This window comes from Lepus europaeus, chromosome 12, assembly GCF_033115175.1.
Source record: "Lepus europaeus isolate LE1 chromosome 12, mLepTim1.pri, whole genome shotgun sequence".
NCBI lineage: Eukaryota > Metazoa > Chordata > Mammalia > Lagomorpha > Leporidae > Lepus > Lepus europaeus.
Genome location: NC_084838.1, coordinates 59364298 through 59389962, shown reverse-complemented (window position 1 = coordinate 59389962; position 25665 = coordinate 59364298). Strand labels below are relative to the sequence as shown.

The 25665-nt window shown below is 38.1% G+C and overlaps 1 protein-coding gene across 1 annotated transcript in view; it reads left to right on the top strand.

The window, feature by feature from the left end:
* CCDC171 (coiled-coil domain containing 171) overlaps positions 1-25665 on the top strand; it is a 378568-nt gene that overhangs the window by 291300 nt on the left and 61603 nt on the right. The window contains exon 27 of the mRNA XM_062208207.1: positions 22030-22182. Within this exon, the coding sequence (XP_062064191.1) occupies positions 22030-22182 (153 nt within the window). The remainder of the gene's footprint in view (positions 1-22029; positions 22183-25665) is intronic.

Genomic DNA, 25665 nt, shown 5'->3' with positions numbered 1-25665 from the left:
TTCAGTATAAAAATCATGGCTAACCCTTAGGTAATGAATGCCCTGCATATACTTCTCTCTAAATATTTATTTTTTCAGAATAATTCAAACATTACTAATGTTTTTATATTATTTTGTAAAAATTATTTTGTCTCTTTTATTTACCCCATTTAATTTTTCTGAATTTCAAAAATGCCAGCTCAGTGAAATGGTTACAGTATTTGCTTATATGTGAAATATTTAAGATGCACTTAGTAAAAAATAAAAATGGCAAAATATATCAGAATACTGAATATATATTTTTTCCTTACAACTTTCAGTTCTAGTTTCTAAGTAGAAAAGTTGTTGAATAATTTGCATATAATTTCTTTGTTATTAATGTTAAGAGGCAAAAACTAAATCCTAAGCTTGATCTTTTATCTTTTTTTTTTCATTTTTGAAGCCTATTTTAAGTGTAAGTATGACCTTACTAGATAATACCTTTTAATGCTTATTATTGAGGATTGGAGCATTTGAACTCTCAAGTGCTACAGCCAGAATTGCTATTCATTTTAGCTGCTTGGACCAAAAAACAGTGTTTGATGGACTGCCTAGGTGAAGACCTGGAAAAGGAAGGGTTATCTACAAATTGAGTGAGTTTATTATGGCTTAGTGATTTGCTGATTGATTTCATTTGCTGTCAGTTAAGGCTCTCTTAATGCCAGTTTTCTTTGCATAATGCCTTGAAATAAAGACTGATGAAGTTCTTCAGATTGATGCCGCTTATATAAACTGACCCTGATTTGCCCTACTCTACATGACAATTTAAGTGACAGCAGTTAGAAGAAAATACAGCAATGAATATGCAACTTAAGGATTAAGAGAGATGCAGTAAGTCATTCAGTCTAAAACTAAATCTAAACGTGATTTCTTGTAATAATTCCACAGATGCTTTAAATTTTATTAAACAGACTATTATTACTCTCAAGTATATGCTTTCATATGAGTGTATATATACATATTTGAAGTACGAGAACATAAAGTCATCCTAAAAGTGATTATAAATCTCTTCAAATTATAGTAAATCTTTTTCTCTCTGATTGCTTAAGCTTAGAGATGTCACAATCACAGCTTAAAAATTATTTTATTTGGATAGCTACATGCAAAAGAGTAAAATTGGACCCTTGTTTTCTCCCATATACAAAAGTCAATTCAAAATCGAATTAAATACTTTTAAGTAAGACTTTAATGTAAGACTTCAAGCTTAAAACTTCTAGAATGAAACATAGGGACAAACTCCTTGACTTTGGTCTTGAAAATGATTTTTTTGGATATGGTAACAAAGTATAACAACAAAAGCAGAAATAAACAAGTTACAAAGTTTCTGCACAACAAAGGAAACAAAACGAAAAGGTAACCTGTACAATTCATGAGAATATATCCAATAGCTTGTTTTTTTTTAAATAATTATTTATTTTTATTTGAAAAGCAAATTCTAGGGAGAGGAGAGAGAGAGAGTGCTGTCATCCAATGGTTCACTCCCCCAAATGGCTGCAACAGCCAGGGCTGGGCCAGGCTGAAGCCAGGAACCCAGAGCTTTTTCTGGGTGTCCCACATGGGTACAGAGGCCCAAAGACTTGGGCCATCTTCTGCTATGTACCTAGGAGCATCAGCAGAGAGCTCGATAGGAAGTGGAGCAGCCAGGTCTTGAACTGGTATCCATATGGAATGCTGGTGTCGCAGTTGGAGGCTTAATCTGCTATGTCACAACACCCCCTTAGCTTGGTTTTTAAAAATTTATTTATTCTTTACACCAAGCCTGTGTTATTCTATAGCACTACAAAGTGCACTAAGACAGATAATATATGTTGGTAAATATGTGGAGAAAAGGGAACCCTTGTACACTGTTGAGAATGTAAATAGGTGTAGCCATTATGAAAAACTGTACCAAGGTGCCTCAGAAAATTAAAATAGAACTACCATATGATCCAGCAACCTGCTTTTGACTTTGTATCCAAAAAAAGTGAAATTACTGTCTTGAAGGGTTAGCTTCATTCCCATGTTCAATACAGTGTCATTCATAATAGCCAAGATATGGAAACAGTGTTAAGTAACTTCTGATGCATGATAGGTAAAGCAAGTATAATAGGATATCATCCTTTAAAAATATTTATTTATTTAAAAGGCAAGAGTGACAGAGAAGTAGACACAGAGAGTGAAAGAGAGTTCTTCCATTCACTAGCTCACTCCCTAAATGGCTACAACAGCTAGGATTGGGCTAGTCTCAAGCAAAGAAGCAGGAACTCCATCTGCGCTCCCACATGGATGGCAGGAGCCCAACTCCTTGGATCATCAACTGCTGCCTTCCCAGGCACATTAGCAGGAAGCTGTTTGGGAAGAAGAGTAGATGGGGCCCCAGCTGGCACTCCAGTATGGGATGCCAGCATCACAAGTGCCAGCTTATTCACTGTACTCCAGTGCCAACCTCAGACTGTTCATCCTTGAAGGAAATCCGCAGTATGCAGCGATATGGATGAACCTGGAGAACATTATGCTAAGTGGAAAAAATCTAAAATTGTTAAATTTACTAAAAAAACACAAACAGTAGAATGGTGATTATCAGGGGAATGGGAAAAATGGGCAGATACTGATGAAAGTAGACCAACTTTGAGTCATAAGATGAATAATTTCTGGAGATCATGACAATCATTGTGTAATGGATGTGTATACTTAGAATTTGCTATAGAGAGGATCTTTAGTATTTTAATATTAAGTATTATTTTAACTATATAAAGTGATAGATATGTTAATTTCATTGGGTAACAGTTTCCCTATGTACTTTTATATGTACATCAAATCATGTCATCTACCTTAAATATATATACTTTCTATTTGTCCAAAATCTTTTACTTGAGGTTGCTTAGCGCTGTGTATTAAGTAAACACTGAAATGTGGAGTGATCTTGAGGCTTTTTGAAAGCACTTTTCAGTTTAAGAGTCTTCTAGTAACAATAGGAGCTTTTAAATCTTGTTCAGTGGCCAAAAGTCTCTCAGTGCCGGCTAAAAAGAAGCCATAATTTTTTGGCAGAAGACTAACCTAAGTAACTCACTGAAAAAAACATAAAATATTTGTTAGAGGGTAAACTGTGGCACAATAAAATATTGAAGAGTTTATTGAACAAACAGAAATCCATGAATTGGGCAGTCCAACCAGACGTGGTTCAGAAATTGCAAAGCCAAAATCAGCTCCGTCATATATAAGGTTGTTAACTGATTGATTCATTTATTTTTAAAAGAAAAGTAAAATTTAAAAAGCCTACTTTAGTAAATTTATTTAAAAAAACTTATACGTTTGTTTGATAGGCAGAGTGATGAGCAGATAGAGAGAATGAGAGCTCCCGTGCATTGGTTTATTCCACGAACGCCTGCAATGGCTGGGACTGGGCTGGGCCAAAGTTGAGAGCCAGGAACTCAGTCCAGGTCTCTCACATGGTTGGGAAGAATCCAACTACTTGAGCATTAGTAGGGAAGCTGGAGTCAGGAGCCAGAGCTGTGGGTTGAATCAGGTGCTCCAGTGTGGAATACAGGCATCTTAACCACTTGGCTCAACACTCGTTCCCAACAAATTATTTTTTTTGATAACTTCCTTTAGGAATAATATCCTTATTTCTTCTAACAAAGCATCAGGTTTTTTTTTTATTTAATTTAATTTTTTTAAGCTCCAAGGACTAGTCAATATTAGTCTATCAAGGTTTTACATTTTAGAAGGCAAGAGTTATATTTGAATAAGTCTGGGCCGAGTTACTGGAACCTGCTCCCTGTCCCTTCCTGTGTTCTGTCTTCCCTGGTTCATCCAGCCTCAGTGATCAGGAGGGGCCCTGCAGTAGCACTAGCAACAAATTGCCTCAGCTCCTAGGTGACCTAGGAGACTATACAGAATGGCTGGGCCTTTGTTTTATCCCAGACTGGCTGTGTTCCTGGCAGAAGGGGCATCAAAAGGTTCACAGAAAATTTGCATTATCTTTTTTCTTTTTCTTTATTTTTACATTGTATTTATTTGAGACATAGAGTTACAGACAGTGAGAGGGAGAGACAGAGTGAAAGGTCTTCCATCTGCTGGTTCACTCCCCAAATGGCTGCAACAGCCAGGAGCCAGGAGCTTCTTCCGGGTCTCCCACACAGGTGCAGGGGCCAAAGCACTTGGGCCATCCTCCACTGCTTTCCCAGCCCATAGCAGAGAGCTGGATTGGAAGAGGAGCAGTCGTGACCCATATGGAATAATGGCACCCACGCAGAGGATTAACCTACTGCTTGGCCCCTGCATTATCTTTTAATTTCCCACAAATGTTTTGAAGCCCTCTTATATCTATGGAGATATTTGCTCTGAAGAACATGTTCCTTTTCCTGCTGATCACTAGAGTGAACTAAAAAAAAAAAAAATGAGAAGACAGAGAGCTGCTGAAGGGATTCAACTTAAAATTGGACTTGATTTTGATCTTCTCAATTTTAAGAGTTGCAGTAATTAATTGGAAACCATTCATGTTTGTATGTAGATGTTGATTTCTAGCTCATTTGAACTTAACAGAATATCACACAAGAAATTTATGAAATGAATCGTTAAACATTTTAGTGGAATCCTTTTGCTTATTACATGAATTTGTATGTATTCCAGTGAATCATGATCCCATATGCATCTGTTTAGCAGCTCCAGGTGATACAGTTTTGTTGTAACACAGGAATTGTTTTTCTTCATCTGGTCCTACAGCCCACATCTGCAATTCCAAACTTTGAAATGCTCTGAAAACTGGTAACCTGGAGGCAAAACCTGCCCTGCCTGAATTTTGTGGTTAAATCTGAGAAGAAGTGACACGAGGCTCTTTGTAATCTCAGTTTATCTTGGGCGGTGTCATTATTCGCATGTTTTACTACAGAATGTGTTTGATTTAGAGGGTGCCGCTCCAGCTTTCAATGGGGTGTTATTTAATGTGTGGTATATTTCCAAAATCTGAAAAATCCTGAACTGTGAAACACATCTAGTTCCAAAGGTTTCCAAGGGTTTTGGGAACTGGACTAGCATTGTACATCAGCATCCACAGCAATGACACACATCATTATTTTAATGCAAGCTTCTTGTTTTGCATAAAGTGGGATATTATGCTTGAGTAAATGTGAAATTTAAAGTTGATGTCTACTATCTTTTTGCTTCTTATTTTGAATCATAAAAGATTTGTGTAGTAGTTTGTACTGCCCGAAGGCTCAGAGACCTCAACAGTTGCATCATATCCCAATCAGATATGGTTCTAATAGGCTTTATTTTGCTTGTGTTTAACACCTGTTTGCAAAGTGGTGCACATTTCTGCCGCATGTGAGTTGGAATCCCGAGACATTTTTAAGCCCCTCCCTTGTTATATTCTAAAATCAGAATGAACGAAATGCCTTGTCACATGATCTACTTAGCTTTTATTACCCATCATTCTATTTTGTTCCCACTGGGTAAGGGAATATAGATTTTTAAAGAGTATGACAAAGCCAGAATCTCCTACTATTCATACAGAAAAAAGTAAAATCTCAAGTCTCTTCTGAGTGCAATGATATTGTTCTTATCCCTGACGCCTGGTAATCCATAGTTGCCTCAGGAACCAAAATGGTCTTTGCTTCAAAATTCCCCACTTATTAAAGACAGGAAATGGAAATATCAAAATACAATATTTAGATGCCAATGTGAATCAAGAGATTGGGTGTAAAAAGAAAAAGTGGCCAAGTATATATATTTCTTCATACCAGTTAAATAATATTCAAAGTGACTGTGATCTCCAGCAAATCTACTCTTAGGTATCAAAAGTTCAAATGAACATTTCTGCATATCAGTGCCAGGTGTTGTGATTTTGACACTTTTAGCAGTACATACCATCACAATTGAATAAAAAATTTCACCAATATACTCATCCTACTGCCTTATCTAGATGTTAATAGTATCTGAAGCAACTCTAATAATCTTCTCCATTCTGAAACTGCTAATTATGTCAAGACATGGTAGTTGCCCAAGAAATGTTACTTAATAATAAAAATATATGTGTGTATTTGTGATGGAGAGCTAACTCATTTTCTGTGGCCCACAATTCTATATTATTCACTAACTAAACTACTTCCACTGCATCAGTCTTGTTTTGCAAAACAGTAGTAAACCCAGTGGCAGTTCCATAATTTATCTGTATGACAAGCATATTGTAGATTGGCTAAATTTTTAAGTCCCTAAAGCAAGGCACTTTATTATTATTATTGTTATTATTATTGATCTGGTAGTATCCTCTGAGAAACACATTCTTCTTTGAGTTTTTCTAAGATTATTGTTGTTTTTTTTTGTGGTTTCCATGTCCATAGGCAATGGTTTCCAACAGAAACTTTTTTTCCCGGTCTCCAATTATTCTGATTATCCCTTTTCAGTATTTTTGTAGGAAACCCACTTACCATTTCTTTTCTGTATGTCCTGTTACCCCTTTGGTCTTTCTTTATGTTAACCTTTAACATAATAAAAGCAATAATCACCATCGATCTAGTAGCTGCACTTAGTCTTAAAATTGGCTGTGATTCAATTTTGGCTGGAAAAAACATATTTGAAAAGAATTGGTCTTGTTTTTGGCACATTTAAGCATTGTATATGCTATGGTTGAGTGGAGGCAAGAAAAAGTTTAGAGTCTAAACAAGATACAAAGAAAACATCATTTTAAAAAAGTCTGCTGTAAAAGTATTCTGCAACTCTGCTGAATATGGTTTCCCATGAGGCTCCTTCTCATACCTGAAAAGCTCCTATATTTACATCCTTCAAAGATGGTGCCAGTAAAAATTTTGAGTGATGGAATAAGTCAAGTCCAGGACCATTTCAAATGCCAAAAAGGGAAAAAGGAACTTGGATTCTCTTTTTCTTATATAAAATAACTCCCAACAAAAACATATCTGAACTACACACAGCATCACTTGAAGTCAATTCACTATTTTGTCTTCAGCTGTGCTCGATTAAAGAGGTTGTGCATTTACAACAAAATATTTTCTCTCGTAATAACTTGAAATATTTACTCTCCTTATCATTTTCTTCCTTTTTTTTTTTTTTTGGACAGGCAGAGTGGCCAGTGAGAGAGAGAGAGACAGAGAGAAAGGTCTTCCTTTGCTGTTGGTTCACCCTCCAATGGCCATCCCGGCCGGCGCGCTGCAGCTGGCACACCACACTGATCCGAAGGCAGGAGCCAGGTGCTTCTCCTGGTCTCCCATGGGGTGCAGGGCCCAAGGACTTGGGCCATTCTTCACTGCACTCCTGGGCCACAGCAGAGAGCTGGCCTTGAAGAGGGGCAACCGGGACAGAATCTGGCACCCTGACCGGGACTAGAACTCGGTGTGCTGGCGCAGCAGGCGGAGGATTAGCCTATTGAGCCGTGGCGCCGGCCTCTCCTTATCACTTTCATCATCACCACTAAAAAGTCTTCCACTGCATTAAGTATCTAGTTACACATGGTTTTAACAGTACCCTGTTCTACATAGATGTACACAATCTGAAGTGGATTGAAGTAGCCCAGACCAGTCAGTCTATAAAGGAATACAATTCTAGCACAAGTACACCAACCCTAGTACATGTGGGGCTCAAAGTGGAGTAACAATGGGAAAACTTATTATAAAAATAGGGGAGAAGAACTCGGTTTGACAAAAGGGAAGGATGTTTTCCATCTAGTCAATTTTTAAGATATGGTAAGATAAAAACCTTCCCAGTCTTAGTAGGTAAAATGGGGATTGAATATAGCTTCTCTCAATCCCATTTCTTTTACACATGTATCCAGAATGCTTTCTCTTTCAGAGTAGAATGTATGAATGAGATGAACTAATCCCTATGTGGGCAGGATATAGGCTATCACCATATTACTATTTTCCTTATAAAGTCCTTTATTGATATACCAGGTCCTTACTCTCAGGGTGCTGAGAAACCATTATCATTTTGCGTGCATAAATCAGTCAGGCAAACTAGAAGTTGTTTTCCAAGTTTTCTTTTTTTTTCAGCAGTCTTCTGTTGTGTGGATAATAGATGATAAACTATATTTTCTATATATATAGTATATTACATAGTATACTTCTATATATAGTATATTCTATATGGTATATAGTATATATTTTCTATATGCTATATTTCCCATTAACAAAAACTCACAGTTTTCTTTCAAACTGCATTTTCCCCTCAGAACCAAAAGATGGTTTGGGGGAAGTGTAAAAATTTTTTGGCGGGTTTGCATAGAAGAGTGATTCATTCATTTATTATAAGCAATTGTTGAATATCTTCTAAAGGATGAATGAAGTCCCCAAGAAAATAGCACCTTAACTTCCTTTATTTGAAATATTTATTTTCCTTATATAAACAAAAATTGATGGCTCAGAGTCAGTGCAGGTAATAGGTGTTAAGGTTTATGAAATCTTTGAAAATTATGATTATAACAAAATTCAAGTGAGATTTGTCAATTAGGTTTGTCAATAAAGGATAGAACATGGACTCCATCCATGTTATGTGAATGTAGTTACGGACTAACTTTATGAAACCTAAATAGCCTAGCTTAATTCTGCTAATTTCACTAAGAACCTTTGTGTAATATAAATAGCCAAAAACAAACAGAAAAACTAGTAACCAGCCCAGACTCAACCAGAAATGTTATAACACATGGAGCAGACATGGGCTTTAGATTTGGGCAGATGGGGATTTGAATCCCAGTTCCACTCCTAGATGACCTCAGACAAGGTACTTGGCATCACTGAGCCTTGCTTTCTTAGTCTTTAAAACAGAGAAAATATGAGTCTAACAGGATTACTGTCAGAATTAGAGAAAATAGACAAATCTCTTAATGTGCCTGGCATACAGCACTTGTTGAAAGGACTGGAGTCCAGGCAAAGTCCTGCAGCATGGGAGCTATGGAGGAAGCCAGAACACCTCTCAGCAAAAATACGGTGAAGCTCAGGTTTTATTGACTCCTATAAAAGCGAAATCATTTGATGACTTCTGATGGTACAGTATGGAGTTGACTTCCTTCCTCCATCCTGCCTTGGGGCAGATGTAGGTTTGACTGTGGCAGAATGGACTGAGTGCATGTACCCCTCAGGTTACATTGATTCCTTTGATACAAATTATAATAGTGTCCACAAATAGTTGGTCTTGCTATGACAACTGGTATGCAAATATAGCCAGGCAGACAGGAATTATGGGCAGAAGACTGGTTAGGCTGGTCCAAGCCTTCACCAGCTATGTATGTGCCATCTAAAAAATTTAAAAAAACTTTATTCTCTTATTTGTTACCGAAATATATAAGGATACTTCATAAACTTTATGAAAAAATGTAATTAAAAGATAAGTTTATTTTGACACAAAAATTGAAATATACATGCAGTTTTTTCATAATCTGCATTTCCATGAACTTTTTGAAGACCCATCATATACTAGATGTGTCTGTAAACTTGTGTGTGTCTCCCTTTTTGGTGGAATTTTAAAATAATTTATATACATATATACATATATAAATTCACACACACATCATTTTCATTCTTACCAGTGTCTGTCTGTGTGTGTGTGTGTGTGTGTGGTTTAACTTACCTTTTATTTTGAAATATTTATAGATCCCTCATAGGGAATTCCGAAAGTAGTTCACAGAGCTCCCCTTGTATGCTTTATCTACTTCTCCCCCAATGTTAAATCTTACATAACTTTAAGACAATATCACAACCAGAAAACTGACATTGATACAATGTGTATGACTAGTGCTATGATGTTTTATCACAGGTGTATATTTGTGTAGCCACCACCATGATCAAAAGGCAGAAACAGTCTCCTATAGGTGACTACTTTATAGACATATTATCCCTTCCTCTACTTTTGTCCCCAACCCCTGACAACCACTAAATGTTCTCTATCTGTCATTTCTTTTTCTTTCTTTCTTTTTTAAAGATTTATTTATTTATTTGAAAGGCAGAGTTCGAGAGAGGCAGAGGCAGAGTTTGAGAGAGAGAGAGAGAGAGAGAGAGAGAGAGAGGTCTTCCATCTGCTGGTTGAAACAGCTGGAGTTGGACTGATCTGAGGCCAGAAGCCAGGAGCTTCTTCCTGGTCTCCCATGCAGGTGCAGGGCCGAGCACTTGGGCCATCTTCTACTGCTTTCCCAGGCCATAGCAGAGAACTGGATAGGAAGTGGAGCTGCCAGGTCTTGAACCGGTGCCCATATGGGATGCTGGCATGGCAGGCGGCAGCTTTACCTGCTATGCCATGGTGCCAGCCCCTCTGTCATTTCCAGAATGTTGCATAAATGCAGCCATATAAAATGTGAGCTTTTCTCTTTGGCAGTTTTTTTTTTTTTTTCGTTGAGTATAATGCAATTGAAATCCATCCAAGTTTTTCCCATTGTTTGTCCCTTTTTGTTGGTGACCAGCGTCCCTGGTACGGATTACCATAGGTTTAGTCATTTATCCATTGAAGGGTATTTTGTTGATTCCGATTTTTGTCAATTGTGTATCCAGCTGCTGTGAACCTTCATGTGCAGGGTTTTTTGGGCACATATTTTCATGTCTCTAGGATGAATGCTCAGGAATATGGGGTCATATGTATGTGTATGTTTAGTTTTTTTTAAGAGGCTGGCAAACTATTTTCCAGGGTGACTATACCACTTTTTGTTCTCGCCAGTGATAAGTGAGAGAAGTAGTTTCCCTGCTTCCTCACCAGCAGTTGGTGCCATCAGAGCTTTTTTCTGTCAGCCTTTCTGGTAGGTGGATATTGATATCTCACTGTTGCTTTAGGATGAATTTCCCTGATGATTAGTGATTGCTACTAGTATATTCTCTTTGGAAAAATGAAACAGTAAAATGTATTCTAGTATCTTTTGATCATTTTCTGATTGGATTGTTTTAAGAGTCGTTTGCATATTACAGAAATTAATTCTTTATCAGGTATGTGCTTTTCAAATATTTCCCCCCACTTGTAGCTTATCTTTAATCTCTGCAACAGTATTTTGTGTGGAGCAGAAGTTTTTAATATTGACGAAGTTCAATGTACTGCTTTTTTTTCTTTTATGGATTGTGATTTTGGTATCATGTCTAAGAACTCTTCACTAGTCCTAGATCCCAAAGAATTTTTTTTTTTGTTTCTTCACAAAGTTTCATGTTTTACATTTTAATCTATGATCAACTTTGAATTAATTTTGGTATGAAGTGTGCAGTTTAGATTGTGGTAATCAGAATTCTAAGATAGCCCCCAAGATCCTTTTCCACAGTATACATCTGTCATAAAAGCAGTGCTCTCCCCTCAAGGGTGGGCAACACCAATAAATATATTGGATATAACTCATGTGATTAGGTTGCTCATCAAAAGGAGGAGTGGGCATTTAGCCTAGCAGTTATCATACCTACATTCCATATTGAAGTGTCTAGGTTTGAACATTAGCATTAGCTTGGCTCCCAACCCTAGCCAACCAGTGCATACCCTGGGAGGCAGCAGGGATGACTCAAGTGCTTTTGTTCCTGCCATCTGCACAGGAGATCTAGGTTGCTTTCTTGGGTCATGGTTCTGGCCTTGACTTAGCCATAGCCTTGGCTGTTAGGGGCATTTGGGGAGTGAGCCAGTGAACATGAGCGCTCTCTTTCTAGCTACCTGCCTGTCTGGATAGGCCTGGCATAATCAGGTGAGTCCTTTAAAGAAGATAAAATATCTGGCTGGCACCATGGCTCACTTGGTTAATCCTCCACCTGTGGCACTGGCATCCCATATGGGCGCCGGGTTCTGGTCCTGGTTGCCCCTCTTCCAGTCCAGCTCTCTGCTGTGGCCGGAGAGGGCAGTGGAGGATGGCCCAGGTGCTTGGGCCCCTGCACCACATGGAAGACCAGGAAGAAGCACCTGGCTCCTGGCTATGGATGGGCGTTGCTATGGATGGGCATAGCTCCGGCTGTAGCGGCCATTTTGGGGGGGTGAACAAACAGAAGGAAGACCTTTCTCTCTGTCTCTCTGTCTCTCTGTCTCTCTCTCTCATTAACTCTGTCAAATAAAAAAAAAAAGATGAAGTATCTAAGAGATGCTCTTCTGTTGTCCTGGAAGAAAGTAAACAGCCTTGTTGAGAGGAAAAGGGGTGTTTGACAGGGACCTGAGGATGGCCTCTATGAGATGAGTTTGATCTTGGCTGACAAGTAGCAAGAAAATGTAGACTTCTGTTCTATACTGCAAAATACTGAATTCCACCAACTTGAGTGAACTTGGGCAAGGCCCCTGAGTCTCCCCTAAGATTGCAGCTCCTGTTGATACCTGGATTATAGCGTGGTGAGACTCTGAGCTGGGGATCCTGCTAACCTGTTCCAGACTTCTGAGCCATGCAAACCAGAAAATAATAAATTTGTGTTATTCCAAGTCATTAACTCTGTGGTAACTTGTTAATGCTGAAATATAAGTTTTGACATCCTGGAATGGATGCTGCTTTCATACTTAGATGTTAGTGAAGATTTTTGATTACTGGAGCATACACTTACGTGTGGGGCAAGGAAGTAGGATGATAGAGTGTCTTCTAGGTGTGGGTATGGAGGCGTCCTGACTTCCACTGTGTTCTTTGACTCCAGGGTCCTTACTTCCTGTTTTGGTCTCTGGGGAAATCATAGCCACTGCCACCTTGTTTTTCCCCAGCAAGGGAAACGCTACCTAGCTCAGTTGCTTCCAGTGTGCTTTTCTGATTGATCACCTGATGCTGCAGGGAAGTTCCCTCCAAACTTTTTGATTGCATATTCTTATTTTTGAGCCAGTGTTCCCAATATATTTGTTCCTCTAAGACTTATATATGTGGGTCACTGTTAATAAGCTCCATAACATAAAATGTAGAAATAGAAACTTTAAAAGTTTTTAGGAGAAAGACTAAAAAGTAAAAATAAAAATTATGGATGTGGGGCTGGTGCTGTGGCACAGTGGGTTGAAGCCCTGGCCTGAAATGCCGGCATTGCATATGGGAACCGGTTCGAGTCCCAGCTGCTCCACTTCCAATCCAGCTCTCTGCTATGGCCTGGGAAAGCAATGGAGGATGGCCCAAGTTCTTGGGCCCCTGCACCCACGTAGGAGACTCAGAAGAAGCTCTTGGCCCCTGGCTTTGGATTGGCTCAGCTCCGGCCATTGCGGCCGTCTGGGGAGTGAACCAGTGGATGGACCACCTCTCTTTCTGTCTTTACCTCTCTCTGTAACTCTTTTTCAAATAAATAAAAAAAATTTAAAGAAAACTATGGAGACAGTAAAAAAGATGACTGGTTGTTGGGAGATGGAGGGGAGGGAGGGATGAATCTATACAACACAGGATTTTTAGAGCAGTGCAACTATCTATATGATACTGTAATATTGACTACCTGTCAATATAGATAATTCAAACCCACAGAATGTACTGCACAATTTAAGGTAATCATGTGACCATGTTGTGCATGTAGGTTCCTTCATTATAACAAATGTACTGTTCCAGGGAAGAGCAACTTTGAGACTGGAGGAAGCTTTGGGTGTACAGGAGTGGGGAATATATGGGGACTACCTGTCCTTTTTTTGTTTGTTTGTTTTTAAGACTTTTTTATTTACGTGAAAGTCAGAGTGAGAGAAAGAGAGAGAGAAAGATCTTCCAACTGCTGGTTCACTCCCTCAAATGGTCACAACAGCTAGGCCAAAGCCAAGAGCCTAGAACTCCATCGAGGTCTCCCATGGGGATGGCAGGGACACAAGCACTTGGACCATGTTCCACTGCTTTCTCAGGCACAATACCAGGCAGCTGGACTGAAAGCAGAGCAGCTTGGACTTGAACCCGTGCTCATATGGAATGCGGGTATCGCGGGCAGCGGTTTAACCTGCTATGCCATAACATCAGCTCCTCCCTGTCCTTTTTTTGCTCAACTTTTCTGTAAAACTAAAACGTCTCTAAAAATACTCTATAAAAAAGTAAATGATAAAATATGAGGTTTCACCTCACCCCGGTTAGAATGGCTCACATATAGAAATCTACCAACAACAGATGCTGGAGAGGATGTGGGGAAAAAGGGACACTAACCCACTGTTGGTGGGAATGCAAACTGGTAAAGCCACTATGGAAGTCTGTCTGGAGATTCCTCAGAAACCTGAATATAACCCTACCATTCAACCCAGCCATCCCACTCCTTGGAATTTACCCAAAGGAAATTAAATTGGCAAACAAAAAACCTGTCTGCACCTCAATGTTTATTACAGCTCAATTCACAATAGCTAAGACATGGAATCAAACCAAATGCCCATCAACAGTAAACTGGATAAAGAATTATGGGATATGTACTCTGTAGAATACTATACAGCAGTAAAAAAAAAAAAAAGAAAGAAAGAAATCCGGTCATTTGCAACAAAATGGAGGAATCTGGCAAACATCATGCTGAGTGAAATAAGCCAGTCCCAAATGGACAAATATCATATGTTCTCCCTGATCAACTAACCAAGCACCAAAAAGGAAACCTGTTGAAGTGAAATGGACACTATGAGAAACAATGGCTTGATCAGCCCTTGTCCTGACTGTTGAGGAACAACTTATTACTTTATTCCTTTTAGTACTTTTTGTTCTACTTAATGCTATTGGTTGAACTCTGTAATTAACACTCAATTATTCTTAGGTGTTTAAATTTAACTGAAAAGTGATCCCTGTTAAATAAAAGAGTGGAAATTTGAGAGAGAGGAGACACACAGTTCGGTACATGCTCCATTGGACTTACCCCTAATGGTAGAGCTAGAAACATGCCAGGGAATTCCAATTCAATCCCATCAAGGTGGCATGTACCAATGCCATCTTATTAGAGTGATCAGTTTCAGTTCATAATTGATCATAATGATAGGATTAAGAGTCAAAGGGATCACATAAACAAGACTAGTATCTGCTAATACTAACTGATAGAATTAAAAAGGAGAGAATGATCCAACATGGGAAGCAGGATACACAGCAGACTCATAGAATGGCAAATGTCCTAAACAGCACTCTGGCCTCAGAATCAGCCCTTAAGGCATTCGGATCTGGCTCAAGAGCCCATGAGAGTATTGTAGGCATGGAAAGCCAAGACACTCTGGGGGAAAAAAAAAAACACCTAAATGAAAGATCTCTGTGAGTGAGATCCCAGTGGAAAGAATGGGCCATCAAAGAAGGAGGTACCTTTGTCTGAAGGGAGGAGAGAACCACTTTGACTATGAACTTGTCTAAATAAGATCAGAGTTGGCGAACTCAAGAGGCTTCCATAGCCTTGGCAACTCATGACAAGAGCCTCGGGTGATTACTGATGCCATAAATAAGAGTGTCAGTTGTTAAATCAACAACAGGAGTCACTGTGCACTTACTCCCCATGTAGGATCTCTGTCCTTAATGTGTTGTACTATGTGAATTAACAGTATAACTAGTACTCAAACAGTACTTTATACTTTGTGTTTCTGTGTGGGTGCAAACTGTTGAAAGCTTTTCTTAGTGTATACTAAATCGATCTTCTGTATATTATAAAGATAATTGAAAATGAATCTTGATGTGAATGGGATGGGAGAAGGAATGGGAGATGGGATGGTTGCGGGTGGGAGGGAGGGTATGGGGGGGGGGAAAAGCCGCTATAATCCAAAAGTTGTACTTTGGAAATTTATATTTATTAAATAAAAGTTAAAAAAATAAAAAAGAAAACATTTAAAAATACATTTTTGGAACTCTGCAATTTTCTTTCCATTTTAACTTTGGAAAGTGTTAATATACCCTAGTGGTTATGCAGAATAAAAAGTACTCCCTTATCTATAAGGGAAGAAATAACATTTTTATTCTTTCCTGTGAGATTGGCAGTGGGGTCTTCACTTGGTCCATCTTCAGACATCATTGTGTTGTGGGGGAAGGATTTTGCAATGCAGAGGACCTAGTTAGAGTGGCCTCCTCACTCATGTATTTGCTTTCTTTGTTGTTCAGCAGGAACTGTTAAAACTGTTAGTCACTCTGTTTGGTTACATGCATTGATGGATTAAATTATCTTACATAGTTTAGTCTTCACAATAGTTTATAATGAGATAAGAGGTAGCTTTTAAAGTCTTCTATGTAAGGTTCACAGTTTTTCGTGTGGCAGAGTACTTCAAAGTACTCTTGAACTTGAGTATGAATTATGCAATTTTCTTTTGCAGAAAGAGTTACAAATCTGTAGAATTTATCTTTGATGGCAAGTAGTTATCAGAAGTAGAATACTTCTGAAATACTTCTGAATACTTCTTGAAAATATTTTAAAAACCTAAACACACTGCTGTGATTTGAATGTCTCTTTCAAAACCCATGTGAAATTTATTTGCCATTGTGATGGTATTAAGAGTTAGGACCTTGAGAAGTGATTGGGTCTTGAGGGTACCGTCCTTATAAGTGGATTAAGGCCATTATTGTGCAAGTAGATTGGTTACAGTGGAAGCGGGAACAGGATAACAAGATGAGTTTGGCTCGATTTCTCTGTCTTGGTACTTTCTTGGCCTTCCACCATGTTATGATGCAGCAAGAAGATCCTCACTGAATGTGACCTGTTGGTATCTAGAAGCATGTGCCAAATAAACCTGTGCTCTATATGAGTTGCCCGGGCTGTCGTATTCTGTTACAGTAGTAGAAAAAGAGTCAGACACACACTTACTCGGTCACTTCAGAGTAAAGTGGCATTTGCTCAATAAAAAACCAAAAGTAATCATGTCACTGAGGATACTATATTTTATACACAGTCTGTGCTGTGAGACACACATTCTGTACTGCCCGCTATACCTGTCTGCTCTGTGAAACATCTTTAATAGGTGATATACTGAAGTGGAACTCTGCTTCAAAACATTGAAAGTGTTTAGCATTCTAAATACTAGGTAAGGTTTAGATTATTGTATCCCTTTGAGTGTTATAAAGAAGTAACATGTGATGTCTATTAACACTGCATTGAATATTACAATTTAGTCATGAAAAGTATATCAAGGAATGAAGCAAAATAGTTATGACTTTTGTTCCACCCATCACATAACTGTGACATTTCTTCTCAAAAACAACTTTTTTGTAAATAGGTTTGAAAGATTATCATTTATTGATTTGTAGAATATTGTGTATGTGACAGTACATGAGATGGATTTTTTTAAATTTAGGAAATAAGATAACTTAAAATGTTGAAATGTTTTATCAAATGTTAAAGGCCTATTATATTGTGACCTATTATGAAATAATAATCTAGGGGGCTATTACTGATAGAAAGATAATTCTGATTTTTTTCACTCAATAAGCATTTTTGGCCTTTTTCACTTTAATTTTAATTTTAATTAATTTTTAACAGACAGTATGATTCGTAGATATAAGTCTAAGAACATAATGATCGGGGGCTGGCGCTGTGGTGCAGTGGGTTAAAGCCCTGGCCTGAAGCACCGGCATCCCATAAGGGCGCCCATTCTAGTCCTGGCTGCTTGTCTTCTAATGGGGCTCTGCTATGGCCTGGGATAGCAATAGAAGATGGCCCAAGTGCTTGGGCCCCTGCACCTGCATGGGAGACCTAGAAGGGACTCCTGGCTGCTGGCTTCGAATTGGCTCAGCTCTGGCCATTGCAGCCATCAGGGGAGAGAACCAGCGGATGGAAAACCTCTCCCTCTGTCTCTACCTCTCTCTGTAACTCTGTCTTTCAAATAAATAAAAATAAATAAATAAAAGAAGTAAGGAGTAGAAATAATCATAAAAAATTATTTATTTATTTTTTTTAATTAAACTTTTATTTAATGAATATAAATTTCCAAAGTATAGCTTATGGCTTCCCCCCTCCCATAACTTCCCTCCCGCCCGCAACCCTCCCCTTTCCCGCTCCCTTTCCCCTTCCATTCATGTAAAGATTCATTTTCGATTCTCTTTGTATACAGAATCTAAAAAATAGTGATCTACCCCTCCTTCCTTCCTCCCTTTCTCCCACTCTCCTTCCTTCCACCTTCTTTTCTGTTAGTTTTTGAGATAACGTATTTTAAATTTATATTACAGTAAAAAGGCTTAATACTTCACTGAATAAGAAGTTTAATGAGTAAAAAACAAGAAGACCCTAGTTTAGTGGGAAAACAGACAATGGCTATAAACTAATTGAATATGTAAATAACCATTTCACTCATATATAGGGTTTTTTTTTTTTATTTTTATTTTTTGACAGGCAGAGTGGACAGTGAGAGAGAGAGACAGAAAGATCTTCCTTTTTCTGTTGGTTCACCCCGCAATGGCCGCTACGGCCTGTGCACTGCGCTGATCCGAAGCCAGGAGCCAGGTGCTTCTCCTGGTCTCCTATGCGGGTGCAGGGCCGAAGGACTTGGATCTTCCTCCACTGCACTCCCAGGCCACAGCAGAGAGCTGGACTGGAAGAGGAGCAACCAGGACAGAATCCGGCGCCCCAACCGGGACTAGAACCCTGAGTGTCAGCGCCACAGGCAGAGGATTAGTCTGTTGAGCTGTGGCACCAGCCCTCGTATATAGTTTTTTTGTCAATTAGTCATTCATAATTTCTTTCAGTGAAGTACAACCAATGACAATGTAACATCTAAATACTTCCTGTGTGTTATAATAGTTAAATTCATTTTAGGTCCTTGTATGAGGAAACTTTAAAAAGATCTCAGAAAAATAGAATTAAAAGATAAATTCACTTTGTTGCAATTTTTTTTTTGAAATCCATGCATGGTTTTTCCGTAAGGACTTTTCATTTTTCATGAGGTTTTTGAAGGCCTCTCATGCAACCAAAACACATATTTAAGAACTACCTATCACAGATTATCACATTAAGATTTTAGTGAAGAATTTAAAAGAAGGACAATAAAATAGAGACTTAGTGGGTTATCATTTTTAGAGAACTTTCTTATATTTTTAGATGTAATAAAACTGAAAGGTTAAGAGAATTGCTTTGCATTACATATACTTGGGTGGGAATCTTGACCACCATATAATTAATTTTGATCCTGGACAAGTTATTTCATCTCTCCTTAGCCCTTGTATTGTTCTCTGAAGAACTAGGTTAAAAATAGTACTACTCTATATGGTTACTATAAAAAATAATTGGAAGTAAAGCATGTAATATGATTATGTGGTTCCTGGACTTCAGTAAATACTTAGACCTAATAAACATTACTGTTTTAATTATCTAAGCTCTACAACTGTTGAAAGTAGGTAAGAAAATTATCCTTCCATTTTTTAAGAAGATTTATTTTATTTATTTGAAAGGCACAGTTGGGGAAACAGAGAGAGAGAGAGAGAGAGACCTTCCATCCGCTGGATCACTCCCCAAATTGCTACACTTTCCAGGTTTGGGCCAGACTGAAGCCAGGAGCCAGGAGATTAATCTGAGTCTCTCACGTGGATACAGGGCCCCAAGGACTTGGGCCGTCCTCCACTGCTTTCTCATGCAGTTAGCAGGGAGGTGGATCAGAAGCATAGCAGCTGGGGCTCAAACCGATGTCTGAATGGGATGCTGATGTTGTGGGTGGCTGCTTAACCTGCCACACCTCAGCATTGGTCCTTTATCTTTCCCGTTTTGTAGAGGTAAGAGAGAGAGGCTCAGAGAGATGATGTGGCACTTTCCTGCAACATAGAGCTGAGTAAGTGGCAGAATGAGAACAAAAAACCAGGACTTGTGGTTTCTGTCAACAATCTCAATGAAGAAGAAAAGTGAATTTATAAGACTTGAGAGAGACTTGACTTAGGAAGAAACAGATGTGATTTAATAGTTTCTGATTTTTACATCTTTTGAGGCCCAGGGATATATTTTGCATCAGTGTAGCTATAGACGTAACTTGAAGTCATGCAAAGTAAGGTAGGCTAGGACATGTCAGGTGCTCCCAAGCGTGAGGTTGTACCATGCTTATTTAATGTTGGATAATTAGATTCATCTTTCTGTTCGTTATCCTTTTATGCCTATAGCTAGGTTATTGCCTTTTTCCCCAGTTGAACAAAGTTTGGTTAATAATTTATTCATTAGCTTGACTGTTAGGATTCTGTTTTCTCAGATATCATCATTCTTTTCTACTATATGGCTTGTAGTTTATTCATGTTATCCAAGATTGCATTCATTAGTTTGTTCTTCAAAACATCGTTAATTCAGTCATCCCTGAAGATGCAGGCTGAGTGTCTGGACTTAAGGAACTCTAGAGTCTAGTGATGCACATGGTAGTGGGCACTGTGGTACAGTAGGTTGAGCCACAGGCTGGGACACCTGCACCCCATAGCAGAGTGTGTTGTTTGAGTACTGGCTACTCTACTGCAAATCTAGCTTCCTGCAGGTGCACCTGGGAGCCAGCAGATATTGGCCCAAATACGTAAGTCCTGCCATCCTTGTGGGAGATCCAGATAGATTCCTGGCTCTACCTGGTCCAGCCCTTCCTATTGTTGGCAGGATTTGAGGATTTGAGGATTTGAAGAGAGAACCAGTGCTTGGAAGATCTCTTTTTTCTCTCTCTCCTTCTTCCTTCCCTTTCTCTCTCTCTCTCTCTGTCTCTCTCCCCATCCCCCAGTCCTTTTTCCCTTTCAAATAAATAAAGATGTATAAAAATTTTAAAAAGTAGGTGAACATGAAAGTTAATAAGTTTCTATTAAAGCAATAAATGCAATAGTAGAAGCAGACGTGGGGGACCCACAGGAGACAATTATCATTGACTTTTATAGTGTTTGAGCTGAATTTTTGAGGGTGAAAAGAAATTTCTGAGACAAAAATATCTTAATGTTACCTCTTAGTAGCTCAGTTATGTTTCTCAAATACGGTGTACAATATTTCTTTTTTTTTCCACTAAATTATACAGGCATTCAGAATTGTTCAAATGTCTAGTTTCTCAAGTTTTTCCAATTCAGACCTTCATATTGAATGCGGTTGGCAAATTCTCAAACTCTACCATTGTACACAGTTGTCACTGTGGTAAAAGTTTTTTCTTGGAAATAATATAAAAAATTATTTTTGAAAGTATCTTTGAAATGTTTGATTTTGTTTGGCCATATTTGCAAGCATTTTTAAAAAAAGAGTTATTCATTTACAAGGCAGAGTGACACAAAGAGAGGTCTTCCATCTGCTGGTTCACTCCCTAAATGGTCTCAACAACTAATGTTGGACAAGGATAAAGGCAGGAGCCCAGAATTCCATCTGGATCTCCCACTTAGGTGGCAGGGGCCTAAGTACTTCGGCCATCTTCCTCTGCTTTCCCAGATGCATTATCAGGGAGCTGGATTGGAAGCAGGGGAGCCAGGACTCGAATTGGTGCTCTGGTATGGGATGCTGGCATCACAAGTGGAGGCTGACCTCAGTGTGCCCCAATGCTGGCCCCTGTTTAAAGTATTTTGATAGACTTTTTTTTTAAAGTCCTAGTAGGAACATTGGGCTTTAACATCACTACAGGTTGCTTTAGAAGTTATATAAAGTCATATAAAAAGTAATTAAATGATAATGTAGAGATCTAGCAATCCTCTAATACCATTTAGGTGAGAAAATAAGTTACCAGCACTTGCCTATGTTATTAATTTTATTTAGCTTACTGTAATATGAGGGTATTCTTATGTTATATGAATGAACATAATAATGTTTTTCTTACAATATAGGAATCATATTATTTTTAAAAAGTCACAAGATTGTTTTAGTTCCTTTTTTCAGAACATTTGTTTCTTAGGTAGATTGAAAATATCACTAACTCAGCTCATTTTAAAAAATATTGTTTGTATATCTATTTGTGTGTCCCTGTTAAGACTGAAATGTAGGTCAAATTACAACTTGAATTTAACTTTACTACAGAAAATAAGTGTGCCATATTTAAAAACTGCAGTCTAAATTTTAAGCACAATAGATCAAAGTACATCTTATTTAAATAAACATTCTGGAATGAAGTCTCAATTATTTTCTCCCAAACTTTCTTAAAATAGTCACTGTTCTCAATATAAAATATGAGCTTTAGGTTTATTATTTTCAAAAAAGATGAAAAGTTGTTTATTTTAAAAGTTTAATGATTTTGCTTTCAAATTATGGAAACTCTCCTTTGGGGACAGCTTTATTTGAATTGTATGTGACATTATTTTTATTTCTTAAGGCTATGATTAAAAGTTTCATGGATGTCTACCAGCTTGCAAGTGCTAGAATCGCTACACTAGAGAAGGAAATGACCTCTCATCGGAGTCACATCGCAACCTTGAAATCAGAGCTTCACACAGCTTGTTTACGTGAAAATGAAAGTTTACAATCAGTAAGTCCTTGTCTAACAATGTTTTTCTCTGGATCTTGGATCACATTTACATTTATGTTTCTACTGCTCATAAGATCATTAGCCAATATGTATAATCTAGGGTAAATGATCAATCAAGCAACATAAAATTAGTGTGGAGAGAAATTTGAAGGAAGAAAAGCAATTAATTTTTCCATTGTATTATGTGTAAAGATATGCATATTTGTATCAATGGAAAACACTACATCAAGATTCCTTTGTGTTTGGCAGTGCAGCTGACAGTTGGATTTGGCAGTATGCATAGTTAAAGCTTGTGACTGTCTGAAGATTCAGTGTGTCCCATTAAGACAGAATTTTATTAATTATGCGTATAACCAAAATGGTAATTAGAACATGTGATTATTCTCTGTAGAAAACTAGACTTATCCATTATACATGCCTAGCTAAAGATGCATGTTGTGATTCATCTATATGATTAAAATTCAGTTTCAGCAATCATTTTATGTCTTAAAATTTTAGCCCATGATGAAATTTCGGCTCATTTAAAACTGAAAAAATAAATTCTCCGCTTGAAATATGTGTTTGGGGAGTTTTAAAAAATGAATATATCTGTGACATAAAATGAACTTTTTTCTCAAATGGCAGTTATGTCAACAGTTATATTCAGAGAGGGTTAACCATTTCCCTTTTCTGGTTTGACTATAATGGGTCATTGTGACTTGTAAGGAAAAATAGTATCATTTTGCCTTTTAGCTACAGCCCCTTTCCAAATGCTAACAGAAAAGGAATTAGCATGACAGCAAATAGATGCAGGGCTGTGGTTTGGCTCTTTACCTCCTTCAGGTGTCAGCACCCCAATTTTCAGCACCCCATTGAAACCTTTGCCAGCTGGGGCCCTGCCCCCTCACACACTTCCCTCTCTTTCTCCCTGTGGCCTTATATTATCTATCTTCCTCCCACCTTTCTTGCTTTGTTTCTGAACTATGGTATTTGTCATCAACACGGTGTATTTTATTTATTTGTTTATGGTCCATTTGCTCCCTACCCTCTGTAGAATTAAGTTCATAAAGACAAACAATTTTGAGTGTTTTCTTTCTCTGCTGTGAAGGTGCTCTAGTGTCAAGAGCAGTTTGGTCCACAGTAGGTGATCAACAAATATTTATTGAATGAAAAATACTGGTCATGTGTCTAGTAAATATAAAAAGCCACTTTTTTGCAACTTGAGATGTGAGTTCAATTTTTAAATGACTATAAATTTCTTAATGAGAGATTAGTAAATTTGACCACTATCAAAATAAATTAAAATGAAGAGGAAACTCTTTTTCTAAAAAATATTTTCAGTGTTTATAGCGTTTGTTCTAGCCTTTCTCCAAAATATTTCCACATTTCTTCCTGCCAGCTCTCTGATATAATTGGTTAATATTGCAGTGTAGTATTTAGGTCAGCTTTGTTGGGTTATATGACTGTATATTGCTTGTTATCATTATTCACATAAAAAGTACTTGTATTTTTAAAAAGACCAAAATTGATCAAGCTTCCCATCAGAGGACATCTGCAGGATATACGCATTATCATAAAGAACAACTGTAGGGTACTGTTCACCATGGCAGTGATTCTCAAGAGCAGACACATGTAATGTGAAAAATTCCCTAGGAGATTCTGATGTACCCTCCTAGGAGAATGCTGCTCAACTCCAAGTCTCTGCAGGTTGTGTGCTTTCCTGTCGCTTACCTTACTTGAGGATCACTGCTTTTAAAACAGTAATAAATTTGTATAAAAATTTTTATTTTTCAAGACACTTGTAAATGCATTTTCTGACTTGAACTTCTTAAGAACTCTCTGAGGGAGGCAGAAGAGCAGACCTTAGTCTTTGTGTGTCATAGATGGGAGGCAGGATTGTTTGGTGGATAAGAGCATGGAGCCTTGGAGCAGTACCCGTAAGGGATGCTGTCAAGGGTAAATATCAGAAAACCTGACCAACAACAGGCTTTTCAAAAGCAGAAGATTGTTTTCCTCACTTAGCAAGAAGTCTAGAAGTAGGCGGCTACTGTCGTTAGTTTCACAGCTGAACTGTTCTGTAATTTCTCTGTCGTTTCCTCTTGGTCATCAGATAGCACCCAGCTTTAGGATTTGCAGTCACATTCATACTGGAAGAATTGGATATATATGTATTGGCAGAAAATTTTTTTAAAAAAGATTTACTTACTTATTTGAAAGAGTTACACAGAGAGAGGAGAGGCAGAGAGAGAGGGAAAGGTCTTCCATCTGCAATATCTGGAGCTGAGCCACTTCCTCTGGGTTTTCCACACGGGTGCAGGAACCCAAGGACTTGGGCCATCTTCTACTGCTTTCCCAGGCCTTAGCAGAGAGCTGGATGGGAAGTGGAGCAGCTGGGACTTGAACCGGTGCCCACATGGGATGCTGGCACTTCAGGCCGGGGCTCTACCTTCTATACCACATCGCAGGGCCCTTGACAGACTTCTTTAAAAAAAAAAAAAAAAGGATGTTTTCATCTGTTTGAATGTTTATGTATTTTAAAGAAAACAAGAGCCATCCAGCAAAACTCCAGACAGCATTCTGCTTGTGTTCCTTTACTTGGAAAAGGATCATGTGGCCACTGGTAGCTGTAACAAGTCAAAGGTTGAGGGAGTTAAAAGTGAGTGAAAATTGTGTGTGTCACCAAAGTCAGATAGGTTTGGGTTCAAATTCCAGTTTTGTTGATTGCTAACCATATGGCTTGGACCTCAGGATTTTTGTCTTTAAAATGAGGATAAGCTACCACTACCTGCTAAAGATGTGTTAAAGTGCTTTGGCCTTTGCGTTGCACTTTGTGAGTACTCAAAAATAAATACATAAATAAAAGCTCTTATTTTTATCAACATTACATTGATGGAAAGTAATTGAATTACAGAATAGGGAAAGATTATTTGTCAGCCTACTCCTTCAGCTGCCAACTTCATCATCTTGTTCTGCTTTCTACTGTAGCGTTGAGCACCTAACTCCTCCTCCATGGTCACTATCGGTACATTCCAGCATCTGAGCTCTCTGCTCTTGCTGCAGCCTTTCTCTGCTTCCTTTGACATGCTGTTACCTCTACTTCCTACTTCTATATACTCCCTGAGTCCTACTGCCATCTGACTTTTGAGTCTTTCTGATGAATCTATTTTTCTCCAAGGTCACTAGTAATTTTCTGCTTGCTCTGTCCTTTAGTTCCTTCTCATCCTTTTCAACATTTTTTTTTAACTATTCCTTTTTTTAAACATTCATCTCCTTGGTTTAATTAGTTGCATACTTTTTCTTTTTTTTTTTTTAACTCCCTTGCCTCTTGTACTCTTCCTGTTTAGTATTATTTTTTGTTAATTTTTTTCTTTACCCATTAATTCCGGATTATTGAGCATCTAATTCTGTGGTAGTCTTAGTTTTGTTCTTGAGGATATAATTTGAACCAAAGCAGACAATCCTTTTTCTAGTGAACTTAAAATAAAAAGTGGAATTCATCATTTT